The sequence below is a fragment of the Molothrus ater genome, chromosome 5 (assembly GCF_012460135.2).
Source record: "Molothrus ater isolate BHLD 08-10-18 breed brown headed cowbird chromosome 5, BPBGC_Mater_1.1, whole genome shotgun sequence".
In the NCBI taxonomy this organism is placed as follows: Eukaryota; Metazoa; Chordata; class Aves; order Passeriformes; family Icteridae; genus Molothrus; species Molothrus ater.
Genome location: NC_050482.2, coordinates 14448985 through 14469219, shown reverse-complemented (window position 1 = coordinate 14469219; position 20235 = coordinate 14448985). Strand labels below are relative to the sequence as shown.

Genomic DNA, 20235 nt, shown 5'->3' with positions numbered 1-20235 from the left:
GTTTTGAAATTCTAAAGAGAGACATGTAACAGCTTTCTTGTTTTCAAATCCACCTCTCCTTTGCATACAGTAAGTTAACATTTACTCAGTGAGGATATAAGGGAAAATAAGTAAAGGACAAGTAGTCCATGCAGTAGATGACAGCAAGACACACAAAACTAACAAAGCTTACTCACTACCCATTGGCTCAAGGTAAGTACGTATCATATAAATTTCAGAATTAAGATTATGTCAATGCCATACTCCTTGCTCTCAATGCCTGGTCTCTAATTAAACCATTACTCCCCCTCCACACACCCTACCTGGCCTTACTCCATGCCCAAATGAATGGGTGCTCAGAGAATGAATCAATACTGTGTAACAGAGGCACTCTTGGGAGCTTTGCTGATTCAGTTGCTTCTGCTGTTGTAAAAGGTAGAAAATAAGGTGGGGAATTGGGAAGTGTTACTCTTGAGTTATTGTCACATTACAGGTGGCTACCAAGAAGCACTAAAAAACCAGGAGACTACAATTAGAAAATACTGATTAATTTGTATCTTAGCTTTTTGCCTCTTAAAATTGCCAGGCACAAAGTTAAGAAGCCACAAAGCAGATTTTTAAAATTAGTAATATTTGTTGTATTAGTAAAATATATGTTATATATTGGGTTTGTGCCTATCTCCACTTTTAATCCCTCCTGTCCCAAGTCAATCCTGCACTTATAACACAGCTGTTACTGCTGACTCTCTAAAATACAACATATCATTATTTTAATCCTGCTACAGGAGCTTTCACATCAGCATGTAGGCATCCACCCTCAGTAATTAACTAAACAGTCCCCCAGACATCAGAACTCCACTCACCAGAGCTCCTACTCCTAGCCACCATGGCAGCCTCACTTCTGCAACCATTCTGCCTCTCAATCAAGTTTTCTCTTCACACAATGACTTGTGTATCTCCTAAAGCTATTTGTACTCATTCCCTCTTCCAATGGCCATTTGTGGCTTGCTGCAATGGTGGCTGGCTCTGTCCTCCCCACACTTCACCTCAATCTCCTCACACAAGGTGCTCTTGGGAATGAAGAGCAAAGAAAAAGAAAATATGTTGTTCCCAAGAAAGAAGTTATCTCTTGAGTGCTAGAAGGGAAATTTCACTTGCTTCCTGTAGTGACTCAAATCGAGGAGAAATAGAATAAATAACAGAGCAGGGATTATTGTTCCCCCCTTCCAAGACAGGTCAAGAATCAATGAGAAATTTATTTCCTGTCATTATGGCACAGGTTCCAGTTTCAGCTAAAATTTTTACCTATAAAAATAGAGCAAGACTAAAACTGACAACAGTATTAGGAAAAAATAAAAGCTTCACATATCACAAAACAAACCAGAAGAGTGATAAATAAAAAACTCCTCCATTCCAGCTCAAAGCTTGCAGAAAAACAAATCAAGAAGAGATTACAGGAAAAACTGTAGGTTTTCTCTATGCTGGTTGGTAAATTAAAATGCCAGTGAGTGTTTCTGGGCACTGGAATACAATCATCTACTGTATATGATTAATTTTAGAATAGCCCTTGTGCAGTTTTTGCACAGGCCAATAGCTAATAATTTTCAGATATGATTTGGGAACCACCATAGGCCAAGGACTATTCTCAGCTGGCCATCTGTATATGGCCACCCCATATGGAAAGCTGAAAAAAAAGTTTCCTAGACAGCTTACAAATGAGCCCAGAGAAATACTGGAAAATAGTATGAATGTTGGCCATTCAGTACTAGCAAACAGTCTCAGGCACATAAAATTTCCTATGATAGGTACAGCCATACAAATGCAGCCAAAATCCAATGGTACAGTCTAGCTAAGGTCTCTCAAGAAGGCACACCACCTGACCCCACAAGGACAAAGCAACAAAAAGAATACAGAGCTTTTTGGTTAAGTTGGATGGTATTTTCTTGATAAGACATTTATCAGAACTGAGTTTCCAGCACCTTCAGAGATGTGAGGGAGCAGGTCCCAAAGGTTCGCTCGGCTGCCAGGAAAGAAGTCATCCACAGAGACCTGCACAGAGCATTATCCTCTCCCAAAACTTCACAGCTGCTCAGCTGAAATAACTCAATACCTTCAAAGAAGACATCACAAAGTATTCATATCCTGAATTATGCTATTTTTAGACTGTCCTAATTTAATTTACCTCAGTAAGAAAAGGTTGAGTCAGCAGATACCATCACAATGACCTAGTAGAACCTAATGGCAAAGTTTTCATATGGTCTTGATTGGGCAGCTTCATTTATGTAATAGTTTGGTTTTTGTCTTTTCCCTGTTCTGCCATACACACACAGGCCTCACCAGTTCTCTGGAAGGAACACAACCCTACCCATGGTAGTCACTCAGCCATGGCAATGCCAGAACTGCACTCCAGCTCATTCTGATTTGCCATCAGAGAAGGGGCAGGGGTGGGACAAAGAGGATGAGGAACGGAGAGGCGCTGCCCAGCCAACCAGGCCACTGTGTCCCAGCACAGACCTAGCCAGCCACTCCTCACCTTATATCCCCCTACTGCCCCTGGCTCTTCACCTGGCTGCTAGGAGAAAGATCATTTCCAGGGAAAGAAATGGTGTGAAGGAAGAGACAATGGTAAAATCTAATTTTCTATGGGCTTCTCATACCCTACCAAGATTATTCAGCTTCCTTTCAGTCCATGAAGTGAGAGTGCCCAGCCTGCTAAGCATCTTTCTGAGACAAAAAGTAGATTAAGAACTTGGAAACAGCCTTGGTATATATCTGAAGGAAATACAGCTCTCAGAACAATTTGAAAATAATCCTAAGTTTTGTAAGACAGTCAACAGCACAGATCTGGACAGACTTAGCATACAAAGAGGCAATTCCTCCCTGGAGTAATAGTTGAGAACTACAGACACAGGAAAGTTTCTTAGAAACAAACAAAAAAACCCAAACCAGACCTATAATCATCACATGTATGATTGCATAAAATGAGCTTTGAACTAACATAAAAACTTGAGCAAGAACATGTAAAAATGTCTGCTGTGGCAAATTGACTTCCAGCAAGCAAATGCTATCAGATGTAGTAAGTATCTGAAACAAAGATGACTAAGAGTTGTCAGGTCTGTGGAGAATGACCAGGAGATAATGATTTTGCATATCTGGTAACTCTTGATACAGAATAAACAATAATGTTTGTCACAGCAAGCATGCCATGGGCTACAAAATGGTAAAATCATGACACAACTGTCACAGGGTCACCTTACAGAAAACTTAAAGCACCAAACATTTCAAGCAAACAAAACCAAACCACCAGAACCAAACCAAACCAAACCAAAAAACCAAAAAACCAAAAACATAAACCCACCATTCCAGCAAGGAGCAGAACAGTCTGAATAGAAAAGACAAGATGAGGGAAGAAAATGGAGTGACAGTGGGTTAGGCTGTAAATGGTTTCACAGTACTCTTCAGAGTTTTCCCTCAAGACTTCCACAGTTGGTCACTTCTGGACCTTAAACAGGAAATACAGAAGGGAATAATTTCAGAAATGTTTATTTCAGATGAATTTGAATTAAATCCCATGGAGCAGAATGTCATTTGACATTTAAAAAGTGATGGCATCAGCAGTAGGATCAAGGAAATCTTGCTCAGCTCTGGGTTTGTGTCTTGTGATCAACTTCAGGGCTGCAATCAGATTGCTTTCCCCATGGTTAAGGCATTTATAAAAACCATTTGCTGTCATGTGGATTCTCTTCTGGTTAGTAAAACATATGAACACATGAATGCCTCATACAGGATTTCTCTCAGGACTTTCTCTCTTCACTAAGTGGGGAATATTTTCACCCACCTCAATAAAAATCTTAAATAACAAAAGCATCAGGTAGCTTAAGCATGGACACAGTCTAATAAGGTAAACCTAACACAGCGTTGTTTAAAATTATTAGAATTGTCTACTTTTTATTGAAAGGTCTGTAAAAAAAATCAGTAACTTGAAATGATTTCATTCTTAGGATTAACACTCACCACATTTATGACATGAAGCCTGGCACATTTGAAGTGTACATATGAAGAGATCCAGGAGCAATCCCAAGTGCTGACAGATGAAGGATATAATGACTTGGATAAAACTTAAAAAGTGGTAACATTACTGTTGGTTAAGCCCCCCTGAATTTACCAACAAAGAAAATTCCAGAAACCATCCAGTGCCCAAGAGCAACACAATAAAACTGCTGCGACATGAAGCTGTATTTTGGGAATCAGAAAACCCAGAGTCTCTGATTATCCTAAATTTGTTACTCCACAGTTTTTCCCAGCTATAAACTGCAAGCAAATCATCAAATAAAGTAATTATGACAATTACTGCATCAACATGTTGCCTGAGTAGACAGAGAATACACATAATGTCATTTATGAAAATCAGCATGAAAGTGTTAAGAATTATGATTTTTTTTTAATAAATGAGCATAAACAGATCACTTGTGACTTTATGGTAATAGAATCAAAAGACAACAAGAATATCAACAAACATAGATTTTTATATATAAAAGTGTTGTTTATTGTAAGGAAACTTTAAATATAACCAACAATATTGAAAATATCATGACTGGCATTTATGGCCTTGATTGTAGTTTACTGCCATACAAGTAATTTTTAGCATTTTTCTTAATCACATCAAGCCAGTGCAAAATATAGGTAGCTTTTAGAGATTAAGCATACAGAATGACAAGAGTGTAGATCTTGGTTACCTGATATTTCCTTCTAGTATAACAGGCTTCTCTTTTTCCCATAAATCAAAAGTACAAAGGCAAGTTATCATATGTGCAATTATTCATACCAGGTTTCTAAGTAAAAAAAAAATTACATTTGTAAATTTTGTTCAGATTGTATTTTTTTAGAAATCTGATTTATAATTTATACCATACTATATGATATAAATTATATAGTTATCATATTATATAATCATAATTTCATATACATGTATGATTATATTAATTGTCAGAACATATCACTAACTGTAGCATAATGATTACATCAACATACACAAATATATGGCATTAGAAAAGTCATTATCTAAGAAGGAAAGATGGTATAATTCAGATGTTTGAATCAGGGCAGAAGCAGCCTTCCTACTACTCTTGCAGTGTCATTTTGGCAGAGCTGCCCATCACCAGTACACACACTGCCTGTCCATGAACACCAACAGACAGGTCAGTAAGCAGGACTGAAATTGGACTGTGCCTGAAATTTCCAGTCACAGACCCCCGTAGGCAATTAGCCCTGTGCTCATAATTAAGATTATATTCTCTCTCCTCAGTCTCACAAGGTATCCCATGCTATTATGGCTGAACACATTATTCATGATGACCTACAGGGTTTTGAAAGCAAGACATGTTAGCTTTAACAATGACAGATGTGTGCAAAGCTTTGGAAGTACTGATCTTTCAAATTAAAAATACTTTTGCACTTCCTGTTAAGGATTTTCAAGGACAAGCTTAGTTTAGCATGGCTTTTGATATCAATCACTTCAGTAATTGACCTTTGATAGCTAAGATTAGACTGCAGGAAGAGAGATATACAGAGATCATTTCACTTGAAACAGATTTAACAATAAAAAAGGTAAGATCTAAAAAAAATTAACTAGAGAACAAGCATAAATAGAGAAGACAAAATGCATAAATATAAAACAAGAGAGAAGGAAAACAATATAGGTTATGTATGATTAGGTAGAACATGACAATGACCCATGCCTTTGCTTTAAAAGCATTTAGGTTGTCAGCTGTCCTCACTCATGTACAGAATTCATATAACTAATAAAAAATGCAGTTTATTGCAAAATTATGCAAGTCCTCTAAATTGCATAAGATATTACAATGTCGTGCTGAAACATGACATATTAAACAAAGAGGACTTTAAAACAATTACGAAATGTTAAAAACCAGATTTGGGTCATGAGCGTTACACAAAACGCATTGTCATGCTTTATCTTATGATTAACCTTGTGATTCACTACATCTGTGATAAATGCAACATAAAATCATGACAACTGTAATAGTCAAAAAGTAATATCTACTGTATATCTTCTGTAGTAATACATATAAACACTTTGTGTGCACTAATACTTTCAACATATCACATTCAAACTAACAGTCTTTCCAGAAAAGATGTAACCGTTTAGAAGAACTGAAGCTGGTTTAACAAGTTCATCACATGTGGGGTTTTTAAAAAAATCTATTATTTAAGGAAATGCTGTGTTAAAGGACTTGATTTTCAAAGGTGCTGTGCTACCACAGGCTGTCCTTATATCAGATGGAACCATAAGTAATGAGCACTTTTAAAAATCAAGGCCTCAATTTATTGAATTGCTATTTTCTTTACTAGTATTTCCACTGTCATAATTAATAAAAAAACAACAAAACAAACAAAAACAAAAGAACCACCCAACCAAAAGCAAACCAAACCAAAAAAACCCAATCCCATTCTTAAAATCACAGAAAATGCTTGGCATCTATAGGAAGAGAGACAATTTTTCAGTGGACTAACCACTACTGTGCTATATTCTCATAACAGATCTTGTTGCTCCAATGTTTAGTTCATGCACTGGTGTCAGCAATGTCCATGTTTGTTCCAAACAGAGCAACTAGCTGCTCTTCATAGTTTGCAATGTTTCTTTTCAGAATTTCCATACAAGGTCCCAAAAGCCTTTCGAATGCCTGCACATCCATAACTAAGATAAAAAGGAGAGAAAGAGAAAGAATATTATGTGCTCATCAGTAACAGACACTCATCCTGGTATTCATGATATTCCAGTGTAACATTTTAAATGACAACAGATAGTACTGAGACATTTACATTGTTCACACAGGAGGGAACTGCTTACCTTAGCAAAACCAAGATCAGCCAACACACTGCTGTATGGAAACTTCAAAAATAAACTTGAACTTTTTCTGTTCCTTATTTTGAAAATATTTTCGTATTAAGATATATGTTACCCAAGAGCTTGTCTGAAGGGGCCTGGATTCCTCCACAAAATAAAGTTTTAAGACCCATAATATTTCAAAAAGCCATAACATTAAGTGTTGTTGTTGGCTGTATCTGGGCTCTAACAGTCTATTTCCTTGCTCTTTTTACTTGCTTCCACCCAAAGTGAAAATGGCAATGAATACTTATTTTCGCAGCAAATGTGCATAAAGTTGAAAACCGTAATTCACACACAATGTCAGTGCACAGCCAACCAGAATATTTTCTTTATCTGATCAAATAATGTGATCCTCTACAGTTCCAGCCAATAGGTCAGGGAGGAAACTTCATATACTTCCAACCAGTAATCAGTAATCTCTTGTCTCCTGAGAAATCTGAGATCAATCCCAATCTGCTGTTTGGGAAGTGCCAGTGCTTTGTTATTCAGCCATTATGGATAACAACACTCTTCCTGTCTCTTCCTGACCACTGCCTGTTATTCTTTCCCTTCTGTCATATCTTTGATCTCTATTGCCTGATGATCTCTGTCTGTTTTGAGTTAGGAATTTTAAAAAATAGATAAATTTTTTGGTTACTTGGTCATCAAATCGTTATGCAGGAATGCCAAATCTACCTTTACAGTTTGCAGTTTTCCCATAGTTAGGAGCTTAACAACAGAGTCACAATAGAAACAACCAAAAAGATTAAATATCATTTTATATTAGATATTTGCAGTTTTCCCATAGGTAGGAGCTTAACATCAGACCATGAAAAGCAATGGATATGAAGGGTTGTCTATGAGCACAACTCCTACAGTCTTCACTCTTCCTGTGCCTGAGACTACAGTGGGATGGGATGACTACATTAACAGCTAGTGAAGACAAAAGAATTTTTTAAGAGCTTAAGTCATGGGGATAAAAAGGCCCATGATTTTTAACAGAATTATTTCTTAGATGAGTCAGTCTACTGAGAAAAGAAACAACTCACCTTTCTGCAGAGTATTAGACATTTATCTGATGGCTATAAGTATTTTGCAGCAATATTCTGTACTGTCCTAACAGAATTTTTACTTCCATACAATTAGAGAAATATTGGAGAAATTGTGGTAATAGTATTTATCAATTGTAAGTGATTTTTGCAGATAAATAACACAAATAGTAATGGACAATAATAGGCGATTACTGAAACAGCCTTAAATCTTATATTCTGGGGAAAGACAGAGTGACAATAGAAACAACCAAACAGATTAAATATAATTTTATATTAGATATAAATGGTATTGACTAATACCTAAACATTTGACAGTGCCAAGAGCAAATGCAGAAGCAGCTCGGGGTTTGTTAGTTACAAGAGCAAGTTCTCCAAAATACTGTCCTCTTGAGCATCGAGCTATTTCTACTGCTCCATTCTCTTCTAGATCTTGTTTACCCTGAAATGTCATGGAAAGAAAGAGAGAGAAAGAAAGAGTATTAGAGGAGAGATTTGCCAAACTCAGGATTACATAAGCAAAGTTAGTGACAATGGTAAAAAAAAAGGTTGTTGTTTTAGGGATGTTTACCTTCCTTGTCATTATAATCCTTACTTCTCCAGATTCCACAATAAAGAAAGAATCAGCCAAGTCACCCTGCACAAGAGAAAAAAAAGAAAGTGAGTAAAAAAGTGAAAAATTTCCCTTTTCATTTCATGACATCATCAAAATATTTGCAACCAGTGCCTTGAAACTCCTCTTTTTGATACCTGTTGCAAAAGAAACCACTTTTAATTTGAAAACCATACTCTAGACACATAACAATCAAAGCATCTATACAGAACTAACAGCAAGGCCTTTTCAGGAAAAGACATAGCTGACTGTGCCTTACACAAAAAGCAGAGAAAACCAATGTTGTGGAAGACTTTTAGGAGCCTTGCTACCTTTATCCACTTCTGTGTTCTTCCCAAATTATTTCCCTTAGCAACTTTCAGTATGAAAAGCCTCCAGGGCCTATGTCATATCCACAAATTATGCTGGGGCAAGACAATCACAGTTGCCTATCCTGAAGAGTTTAACTTTTGTCTTCTTGAAAAGTTGACCATATTTTAACAAGACCAAGGTGAGTCTTCAGTGCTTCTCCATGGAAGCACACTTATCAAGTTTGAATTTCTAAGTGTGCTAAAAAATGTTGACCCTTTTATTTATACCAACAAAGAGGGTTGTTCTTGAAAATAACATAAGTGAAAAGTGAGCTTTTGAAACAAAATAACCACCTCTTACTCTTACATTTAAGGTTCATTGATTTTCTTTATGTGAGAAATAAAAATAGGGTTTAAAAGTATGCATTGTCTACAAATAACATGATTACTGTTGCCTATAATGAAAGAAAAACTAAAACTAGGAAGAAACTGTACCTGAGCAATGATTTGTTCTCCATCTTTGTACACTTTGGTACCAATCACATCAACCACTTTTAAACGCTCAGATACCTTCATTTAAAAAAAGAAAATGTAAGAAATATTTGGTTAACATTATGATAGCATATATTTAGAAAGCCCTTTCATATTTCTGTGAATCTTTGGACAGAATAGTGTGTCTTTATTTTCCTGTTTTGATTACCATTAAAAAAAAGAACTCCTGAATAGTCTTCCAGAGGTTATATTACAGTTTGAACAGCCATTCTGATAAGCTTCCATTTTTGTTTGAAGCCTTCAAAATTTATGTTCAGAAAAGCATGCATGCAAAAATATATGTAAAAATATAGCTGATAAATGAAAATATTTTTAAATTCCCCAAGTCATTGTTTAATTTTGTTGGCTAATATCTAGTAAAACTAAGCTTTGGGAAACTGAAAGTAAAGTTGTGTTTTAAAACACAATATGAACAATAATAATTTATTCTAAATTAAAACAAAATTAAAATGTAGTCTTTCTCTGAAACAAAAGTATGCAAACTTCTATTGTGGAGACACTTTGATTGCCAAATTTAAAGTCCTCAAGAGCAGAATCTTATCAGGTACCTCTGACACAGCTATTAAAATAATGCAATAGAAATCTTACTTCTAAAGATTTAAGGAATGGCAATGACTCAATAAAACTTTCATACATTCTTCTCTTTTTGGCGTTATTTTTTACAATGATTCTTCGGAATGTTACCCTATCCTGTAAACACAAAGAGAAAAAGAGAGTTAATTAACTGAAAATATGTGCTAGAAAATACTTTAGGACTGGCTGTATATGACCAAATTACCCAATTTAGTCACTCAGTGTAGCTGTCAGCCGAGCTGGCTGGTCTCTCCCTACTGTCAGTTGAGAAACACTCCTCTAGAGGTCAATCAGGAGCTCCTAAGTTACCCTGAAAATGGCTATGAAAGTCCCTGCAGGGTACATACTCAGCTCACCGACAGAGGGTAGCATTTACAGCAGTGAACACTGAGTGGGGAATTCAGGATATTTAAGAAATCCTCAATATTGAAATGTTTAATTTATAAAGTTTATTCATTGCCCTGCGGTCCTGTACAAATTGATATGTACCCAAAGAGGCTTTTAGGGTTTTGAAAAAACCAAGATCCATGAGTCTGGGTCTTAGGTCACAGTCCACTTTTGCTGTTTCAGCAGAACAAGGCTCACTGCTGCCCTGAACAGCCAACTGGACATTCCTTAAGATTTGGCCATGCAAGTGAACCAGACAGAAAAACTACACTTATGGTGTTTTCTTCTCTTTACTTTGTGTGGCTGTGCCCTGGTGACAAGCAGAGGGAAAATGCACTGTAAGCCTTGCCTGCCCCACAGGGGCACTTACAGCCAACACGACCCAATTGAATTTAAAGCCATTCTTACAGTGCCCTAAACAACCCCAGAAGTCACATGGATTAGGCTGGTGAATAACCACATTTCATTTCAGTCCTGGGATCAGTCATTAGATCAATATGTACATCTTGAAATGATGGCCATCTCAGCTTACTTTTGGGGTAAACTCAATTACTCTTGTCAAAGATCCAGGAAGTATAACACTAGTAAACAACCTCCTTTTGGAATTTTACTCTGGAAACAAAGGCATTCCAATCAAGGCATGGGGAAAAAATTAATATGCAATTATCAGTGGTTTTCAATTTGGGAAATTGCAATTAAAATAAAATAATTTTTTTTTTAAATCAATGTTTTATTAAACCTCAGATTTTCATCTGTGGATTCTGAAAAAAGATAGAATTGTGTTGGGATTTCTCAGGATTTCTAGAATTAAACTTGCTGATATTATAAGGTTTTTTTTTTAATGCTGATCCACATGCCAGTAAAATCTGTATAAAATACATATTTTTAAAAAGTAGCTTAAAAGAAGTACTCTACTTACCAAACCCCAGATGGAACCAGGAGAGGTAGCTATAATTGTAGCTGCTCTGGGTGTGTTGTACATTAAGGCCAACTCACCAAAACATCCTCGGTTATCATAGGTTCCAACACACCTCCCAACACCATCACATTTTACATAAATATCATATGTACCTCTGTTAATAAAATATAAAAGTATAGTAAGTAGAATCCAGCCCTGGCTTTGCTAAGCAGCCTCTCACTATATTTTTTATACCATGAATTCCAAAAATAAAGCATTTGAAATACATATTTGCTTGCTTAAATGGTGTTAAACACCTTGTAAAGACATCTCAATGACTTCTATAAATAACAAAAGTGGTGTCTCTTTAAAGGGAAGGATAGGGTTATTAGTTTTTACATTAACTCAGTTTAAAAATAGAATGGACGTACAGTGATCTATTTATTACCAGAACTTATTAAAAATTAAAATCTTACTAAGAATCTGTTTCTTAATTTTATTTTAACCACACTAGATACAAATGTCAAGTCTTTGCAAAAATTGCTATGATAGGAGCACTGAAATAATGATGCAAGTTTAATATTTAAATATTTTAAATATTTTAAAGTAGTAATTTCTAATGAAACAACCGAGATGCAGGAAACAGAAGGAATGTATCTGAAAAGCAAAGTAAAATCATGAAGTAAATATATGCATTTTTCTAGTGTGCATTTCTTCTCTCCATCATTAATTTAAAAGCTTGCTTTTTTTGTTTGGTTGGTTTTTTTTTTCTTTGGGAATGCAGTAAAATCTGGTATCTTGTAAAACACAAATTTGCCAAGCCCATTGATGCTGAGCCATCATTTTCCTCTGTGCTGAATATTTTTATGGTGTGCATTGATAAATCATGTGAATGTAAAGCAAAAATCTGTGCAGTTATTTCATTGATAAGGGACACAGAGGTGATACCCTACATGTAAAATCCACAAGATTGACAGAATATTGTAAAGTCCCTGCAGCCTTTTGGACAAGAGACGACAAACTGTAACCTCACAAGGCTGAAAAATATTGTCTTTCCAGCACAGAATCTGGGCACACTTTTATGGTAGTCTCATTTAGTATTTCAGTTAGAAAAGATCTAAAACAATAGTCTTGTTCACCTACCTGACCACTTCAGGGCTGCCCAAAAGTGAAAGAATTTTATTAATAGAATTGTCCCAATGCCCCTTAAACACTGACAGGCTTTGGACATCAACCTCCAGGAAGCCTCTTCCAGTGCTTGACCACTCAGGTAAAGAAATGGTTCCTAATGTCAAATCTGAACCTCTCCTGGCACAGCTTTGACCCATTCCCATGAGTCTTGTCACTGAATACCAAGAGAAAAGCTGGAATGTCAGTGTTAAATACAAGTTCATAGAATACAGACTGTTCTCAATGGACTTTTGCAAAGTACTTTGTGCTATAATAAGACACAGCAATTCACCTGTCAATGACGTAGAAGTTGTCACCATCATCCCCTTGATCAATTACGTGTTCCCCTCCTTCAACCATCTTTTCAAACATTGCATCTAACACCTGAGACATCTGTTCCTGTTTAAAATAACACAAAGACAAGAAATTATCATCTGCTTCTACAGTTTTACTCTTTGAATTAACTAACTGGCCAGCTTCCCAATATGCAGATAAAAGATGTTAATGGTGGAAAATATTCGTGCTACAGAAATGTGTGGATCAATAAGAAAAAGACAGTTCTATTTAGTATTCAGTGTTAGCTTTTCCAGTGTTCAGAGCACAGCTTCCCACTTGTCACTGCAAATGATAAGAGATCTCCTTTGCAACATAAATTGCTCATGACCATCCAAAAACAGAATTTCACCCTTCCCAACTGAGCAATGTTATGTCCTTGCAAAAAAAAACCCCTGTAATCATTATTCTAAATCATACATTTACCTGATTTTGTCCTTAGAGCTTCCTTACAGAATTTAGTTTCAAAATGATTGTGAAGTATTTTGAAAGTCTAAATTATACAATGCCTGCAAAATGTTGGGCCAGATGTAGCCATAAAGGTTTGCAGTGCTTTGGCTGAGTAAGTAAATGCTGGATTCTTTGGAAAGTATGAATTTACACTACAAAATTACTTTGTTGACAGAGAAATGTTAACAGACTAAGAAAATGTGATCATTTGAATTACAACTGTATAATAACAAAAAAACCCACCCACTAATTACTTAATTTGTCTTATTTTATGTAAATTTGACTATTCACATCTAAAAAACCCAAACACAGCTCATTGTGGATTAGGAATCGTAAAAAGTTAACTTAAAAATTTAAATTTTATTTTGGGTTTATCCTGCAATATGTCTAAAACACTATACTCTACTTCTTGAAACTTATTAAGCATGTATCATACTGGAACAAGCAGAACTAGTGAAAATCATGGTAAAAAAAGCCTCTAGATATGCATTTTGCAATGGTTCCATTCACAGCATTTCCAGCCACTAAAGATGGATGGCATTTGCCTGTCCAAAGAACACCAGTCTAAGTCAGTCCCTTAGAGTACTCCTGCAGCCCATGGACAGAGATAACCATACAAGATAGGGAAATCTCTAGAGAATGATTCTGAGCTTTCTTTCCTCTGATGATGGAGAGACCCACTGTAAATCCCAGTTACACACAATTTTTAGACAGATAAATTAGTTGTAATGAATTCCATCCTTATGCTGCTGAATTTTTTACTTACTGAAAGCATTTAAAAATACCAGCAGTACCCATGTAATCCAAGCCTTTTTGAAAAATGGAAGCTAAATACAAATTTTCCTTCACAGAGCTGGCTGTGTGTGGGCACAAAGAACAACAGAAGGACATTATCCATCCTTAGTACAGCTGGTCATGGTAAAGCACAGGGAGAGATCCTGCAGCCCTCCTAGGCCAGCAAAGAATCCTTTAACTGTGCCTCTGCTTAGTACCTTTGTTAGTATAGACAGGTATGTGTTTGAAAACAGATGGATCATTTCAGGTATCAGTGAATGTGTTATAGCTCATTTCAGAGAAAGAAAAGTGTGAGTGGGTGCCATTGGAAGAGACATACAGGAGATGCCTATAAAAAACTTCCATGCTTGAATGAATAGGTAATATTACTTCATTCTTTTCAGTCCTCTCTATGTAAACAAAAAGAAATTCCTACAGAATCTGCAAAACTGACCTAATATCAGCTTGTCTAAGGCAATTGAAGCAGCACCTTCCCTTCCTCTGGCTTTACATCTGAATTGGCAAAGTGGCTCCCCAGCCAACAGTCCTGGTCTGCCTTTTGAAAACAAGTGAGAACACAGAATGCTCCCCACTTCATGGGAGCTAGAGGCCATGTTATCATCTAGGTGCAAGCCAGGCAAGAAAAATGTATTATCTGTGCATCAAACTCCAGAACTTAAAACACATTCAAGATATCTCGGGAAAAAAGATTAAACCAAAAAGATGGTTATTTCCTGCAACGGAGGAGTCATACATATAATTAAAATCTTTATTTGGTGCTTTTCATCTTGGATTTCTGGTTAAAATATTTTCAACTTATAACCATGAATCAAGCTCACCAAACCACAACTTTTCCAGTATGTAAATCTACAATTTTTTTAATGCAACAGAGTAGAATTCACAAATCCAATTCCCTTTTAAAAATGTTAAAAATACTTTAAGCTATTTAATACATCTGAGAGCAGTCTATTAATTGCTGAAGCATTGCACATTTATTTTAATTTCCTAAATAAACTGCAACTAACTTAAAGACAAGTGGTCCCTTTTCTAAAATTTTCCTCTTTAAATTAAGACAAAGTGGACTGCAATAACCAAACCAGGAACATGGTTTTTGCTTTTACCATGAGAATTACATAACTTGCTTGCCCAGTCTGCTCTGTGTGAATCCTCTGGAATCTCTGCCAGACTGAGGCTCAATTTACTGGCATCCTCTGCTGTTATTTTGAAAAGATAAAGATAAGTAATTTTAGAATTAAAAAGCAGATCTGTTTCATAAACAGAATTAATTCTAGTATTTTGTAAAATGGTGCAGTCTAAATGCTCTTCTTCCTTAAAGCAGTTCTACCTTCAAAAATATATGTAAAATGAAATCAGGATGGGGGTGGGGTCTGTGGCTGACTGGCCTGTAGTTCCCTGGCTCATATGACTTCTAAAAACATTAGAATATTATCACGTGAACAAGGCATCCTGCTGCCCACCCTGTCCTCACTTTGTGCAATCTGAAATATCAACAAATTAATATTCAATATGATATAAAATTGTCAATGACAATACCAGAAAAGGAAGGGGGCTGGGTGTGGGGAGGGGGAGAGATGTAGAAAATGTTAGCAAGACACAGGCAAGGAAACCATGGGAAGAAAAGGACTTCTTAAATCAACAACTCTGAACCTTGTAGAAGATAAATTACAGAATTCATGTCTACACCTCGCCACATTTGTTTTTCAAAACAAAACCATGCACATATACTCCAGGGGAACTCTGACAAAAATGTTAGCAGCAATATTGATCCAGTTCAAAATATTTAGTTCCCTTGTGTTATATCCACTTGTAAACTAATGAAAAGGCATTCATTTCTTCACCATCAAAGACTCTAATTTGTATTTCAATGTACAATACATATTTTTAAGCAATAGTATTTTCCTTAAGAATATACCTTAACCTTCATCCACACAATTACATGCTAAATTAGTACTCTGTCTCTCAAAAATCATACACACGCCCATCAGTCAGGCTCAGTAACACATTTCATAGTTTGTAGCTACCCCAAGTGCCTCCACTACACATCTTTTCAATACCTCCAGGGATGGTGACCCAAACATTTTCCTGAGCAGTCTCTTCCAGTGCTTGACAACGCTTTCAGTGAAGAAATTTTTCCTAATATCCAATCTGAACCTCCCCTAGGTCAATTTGAGGCCATTTCCTCTGGTCCTGGTACCTGGGAGAAGAGACCAACACCCACCTGCTCACAGCTTCCTGTCAGGCAGTGCAAGAGTGACAAGGTCCCTCCTGAGCCCCCTTTTCTCCAGGCTGAACACCCCCAGCTCCCTCAGCTGCTCCTCAAGGAACTGTGCTCCAGACCCTGTCCCAGTTCCACTGCCCTTCTTTGGAAGGGCACCTCAGTGTCACCACCTTTGTGTCATCTATGAGTATTAATATGTTCAAGCATTCTGGGCTCAGTTACATATATTATACACACATTTGATATATCTAGAAATGTGTGTGTGTATATATATATATATATATATACACACATGTATGTATGTATGTATGTATGTGTGTATGGGGGGGGTGGGGGGTGGGATGTATATTTCCATTAATTGCTCCAAAATCTGTAGTTTTAATTCTTCACCAAAATTCTTAAGAACCTGACAGCAGCATGAGAATCTTCTGTTAGTGGTTTCAAGGAATGATTTGACCTTAAGTATAAGGTTCCACTATTCATAAAACAGTTACATTATGTTCCCTTTCATCTTCCTTCAAGTTAATAAGTTCTAATTGATTAATCAATATTTGTGCTCTCTTACACTAATTCTCCAGGTACATAAGTGGCAATATGCCCAGAAATTGCTTTTGCTTATTTGTGAACAAAATGCATAATTTATTACTTTTTAGAAAAGGGTCAAGACCTATTTTATGTATTCTGTACAAGCATTAACAGGGCAAAGCTCTCCAATATGAAACTTCTCTGAAAGAGAATAGACGCTCTAACACTGCTTGTGAATTTTTGCCAAAGAGAGGATTCAGACTTTAAGTGCAAGGGCACAGCTCAGCTTTGATGGTATCAGCCCCCTGAGCCAGCCTCTTGCTCTGATAAAAGATTCATCAGGTGCTTTAACTGCTGCCCTATGGGCTGTAATTTCCAAACCAAATAGCCTGTTGTTAATCACCCCAGTACATTGTCCTCTAAAGAGACAAAACCAAAAGAACAACTCTGAATTGTATTGTAAAAAGTGTGGAAGGCTTCCTTGGCCAGTAGATGAGCTGCTGCTGCTATTCTTCCTGGTGATAAAACAGCTGTTAGGGCGAACAGAGAGAAATTTCAGTGACAGCATCTTCAGGCTTGTTCTCTGTAGGGGCTGAAGACATTTGGTCATCATCTTGTTTTCTCTTTGCTGGCTTACACAAAGTGAAAGTGGAAGGGAAAGAGCAGCTTCAGAGCCACTGTGGTAACCTCCAGCACCTGGAGCACAAAGGAGGGTGCAAGCAGAGTAACCAGTCTGGCACATCATGGCAATCCTGGTAGCAAAACAGGATTATCATGGTTTCTGGCAATGGGGAGGCAGGCAACTGAGCAGGACAATAAACAATACTCTAAGAGGAAGAGGTTTTCCTGGGAAGACGAACAGGAAGATATATGTTAGAAGAAGAATGAGTTAATATAATATAGGAAAGGAAGAAGAAAACAAACATCTGAATAGATCTGTCTCCTGATTCTTCCCTGATCTGGTCCTCTAAAAAGTAACCAAGTACCTCTGCAAAACCTCCTTCCCTGATCTTGTTGCAAAAGCATGTTTCAATTCATATTCTTCTCTTGAAGTGATTTTTCCAAAACTGTAACACACTATGAAAAACTGATACTGAGTGACAGCAACTAGATGGCAAGTGATTAAGCCCTCAGAAAGGCAAAATATTGCTACAATGTCAATTCTTTAAAATTACTTTTTATTTAAGGGAGTTAACTAAGGAATACCTTGCTGAACTCATAATCACTGGCCAGTCACATCCTCATCCATCTACAAAATTAAAGAAAGTTTCCATAAAATTCGAGTAACTTCATAGACTTTAGACTGTAAGAGTTGGCCTTTAAAACATAAGAATGTTGCTCAGAGAAATGTATGAGAACTCGTGTTTCTTGACATTATTATATTTTTCATCACAGACAATATGTGAAATGATGATATTTATAAATATATATGTGCAAATTTACCTATCTGTTATTCAAAACCTACCATAGTTAAACAAGGGCTCAAGACAGTGTTGTGTAGGTATAACAAGTCCTAAGTTGTCTCAAAGTCTGAAGTTATCTTTTTCTCCTCTCTCATTTAGCCTTACATTCAAATGGTTCTGCTGGGTTTTAATTTTATGTGATGGCTCTTGTAATTTGTAAATGGCCTCTTCAATTAACACTCTGAGCAGTGAACTGTAAGTCACTCCCAACTACTGCAACTTCTCCTTTGGCTTTAGTGATAGCCCTACCTTATCCTTCCATTCCAATTAAAATACAGTGTGTGAAGGTGGGTAAAGTGTTAAGAAAAGGTGGACTTCACTGAGCATCATGTACTGAATGCAATCCTGATCACACTGTAAGACACTGTGTGACGTTATTGTGTGACAAGACATGTTATTCTGTATTTGGAAATGGTATTTGACACCCTCTAAAAGGCCATCCGGGAAAAGCCATTAAGCCTTTTACATCTGTTCCCCTCTAAGTGACCTTTGAAATAGTGACTTTCATACATGAACTACAGCAGAAAGAAGCTGAAGTTCAATACAAGGGAAAAAAACAACCAAAAACCACAACAGTGGTAAGCAGGAGATGCTATCAATACAAAGCTTAACTTTTGTTCCAGAGACTTGAGCTTTAGCAGCAGAAGATATTATCTCTCTTCAAGATGAACGAGGTTTTTGCTAATAGACCACTCTGTAAACTGCAGCATCTCTCATGGAGATGCAGAGGTGAGGAAGAGAGCTGGCACACGAATATTTAATTACTGCAACTACAGTGGCAGAGCCCTTGAGCTGCTGCTCAGAAACAGAACAAGAAGGAGGAGTGGGAGAAGTTCCCCAGGGACTACAGATCCTGGCTCCACAGAAGGAACAAGCCAGACTTAAGAAGGCTACATTTTAATATCTTTGCTCCCTTCAGAGCTCAGTAGTTTTCCAGTGTTTTTATGAATAAAATTATTGTAATGGAAAAGTCTTTTTCAAAAATTAGCTCACTCAGCTTTCCAGAATGCTGCCTGTAAAGGATTTCAAGCAGGAGGAAGTGTTCTTAATCCATTGGACAATCTGAGCAAAAGGGGGTGAACAAGACTTGGGCACATATCCCTAGAGCACATACTGAGGCTTTGGATTGCAGACCTCAAAGTGAGAACTCAGCTGGGAAGTCTTCTGCTAAACACCTGGAACAGATTGTGGGAACTATTAGCTATTACAAGGAACTGATTCATAAGAAGAATTTTTTAAAATAGTTCAAAACATCAGTATCAAGACAGCAAGCACAGTCCTGAGAAGAGCTTCATAAACAAGGAAATAATCCCTCAGTATTCCTTGGAAGAATTCATCCTTGGATAAAGCCCATCAGGTGCCCACACTGGAGTAGTTTCATGCTCTATGTCTACACAACATTACAATACAGCCAACAGACCCCTATTCTGCAGACCAAGTGGCTGATGACCATTGAGACAGAAGATCTAGCTCTTGCTGTAATGCAAAGCAGATCCCATCCAGAGGGTTGATGCTGTAAGCCCTGTTAACACCACTGCAGGTTCTAGAGCACACAATAATCTATCGTGTTGCAGGGCTCATAAGAGAGAAATGCTCAGAGCTTAACCAAGAGGGGTCTGCCAAAATGCCATAATGTAAGATGGTCCAGCCAAGGGGAAGCCAGGACACACCAACAATAACAAAAATATATAATAAAGCAGTTTCGTGTCCAGATACCTACAAATGACTTTGATTCCCTGAAGCTATTTAGAAGAATAATTGAGGAGCAGAAGGGAAGATGAGTGCATGGCTTTAGCTTGAACAAGTATAGTGGAACAGCTGATTAACTACCTATTAACCAGACAGCATGAGGGAGTGAGGAAACCTGTGTCAGGATCCCACTGTCCCAAGAATGCCCATGTATGAGCACCCATGCTGAGACCTGCTGCCCTTCCATAACAGTGACTCCAGGCTTCTGCTAGCTGGGGCTTTGTGGCTGACTGCTCCTCAGGGCTTCTAAGGGAACAGGACCCAGGGCCAGGGTTCAGTCTTTGTGCAGAGAGAAGCAGGAGCTG

The 20235-nt window shown here is 37.1% G+C and overlaps 1 protein-coding gene across 1 annotated transcript in view; it reads right to left on the bottom strand.

Moving 5' to 3' along the window:
• Positions 1-4497: 4497 nt before the first annotated feature.
• Positions 4498-20235, bottom strand: part of PRKAR2B (protein kinase cAMP-dependent type II regulatory subunit beta) — a 77156-nt gene continuing 61418 nt past the window's right edge. The window contains exons 5-11 of the mRNA XM_036400846.2: positions 12690-12796; positions 11249-11402; positions 9958-10059; positions 9313-9387; positions 8486-8551; positions 8218-8356; positions 4498-6694 (exon numbers count right to left, since the gene is read on the bottom strand). Of these exons, the coding sequence (XP_036256739.1) occupies positions 6561-6694; positions 8218-8356; positions 8486-8551; positions 9313-9387; positions 9958-10059; positions 11249-11402; positions 12690-12796 (777 nt within the window). The 3' untranslated portion in view covers positions 4498-6560. The remainder of the gene's footprint in view (positions 6695-8217; positions 8357-8485; positions 8552-9312; positions 9388-9957; positions 10060-11248; positions 11403-12689; positions 12797-20235) is intronic.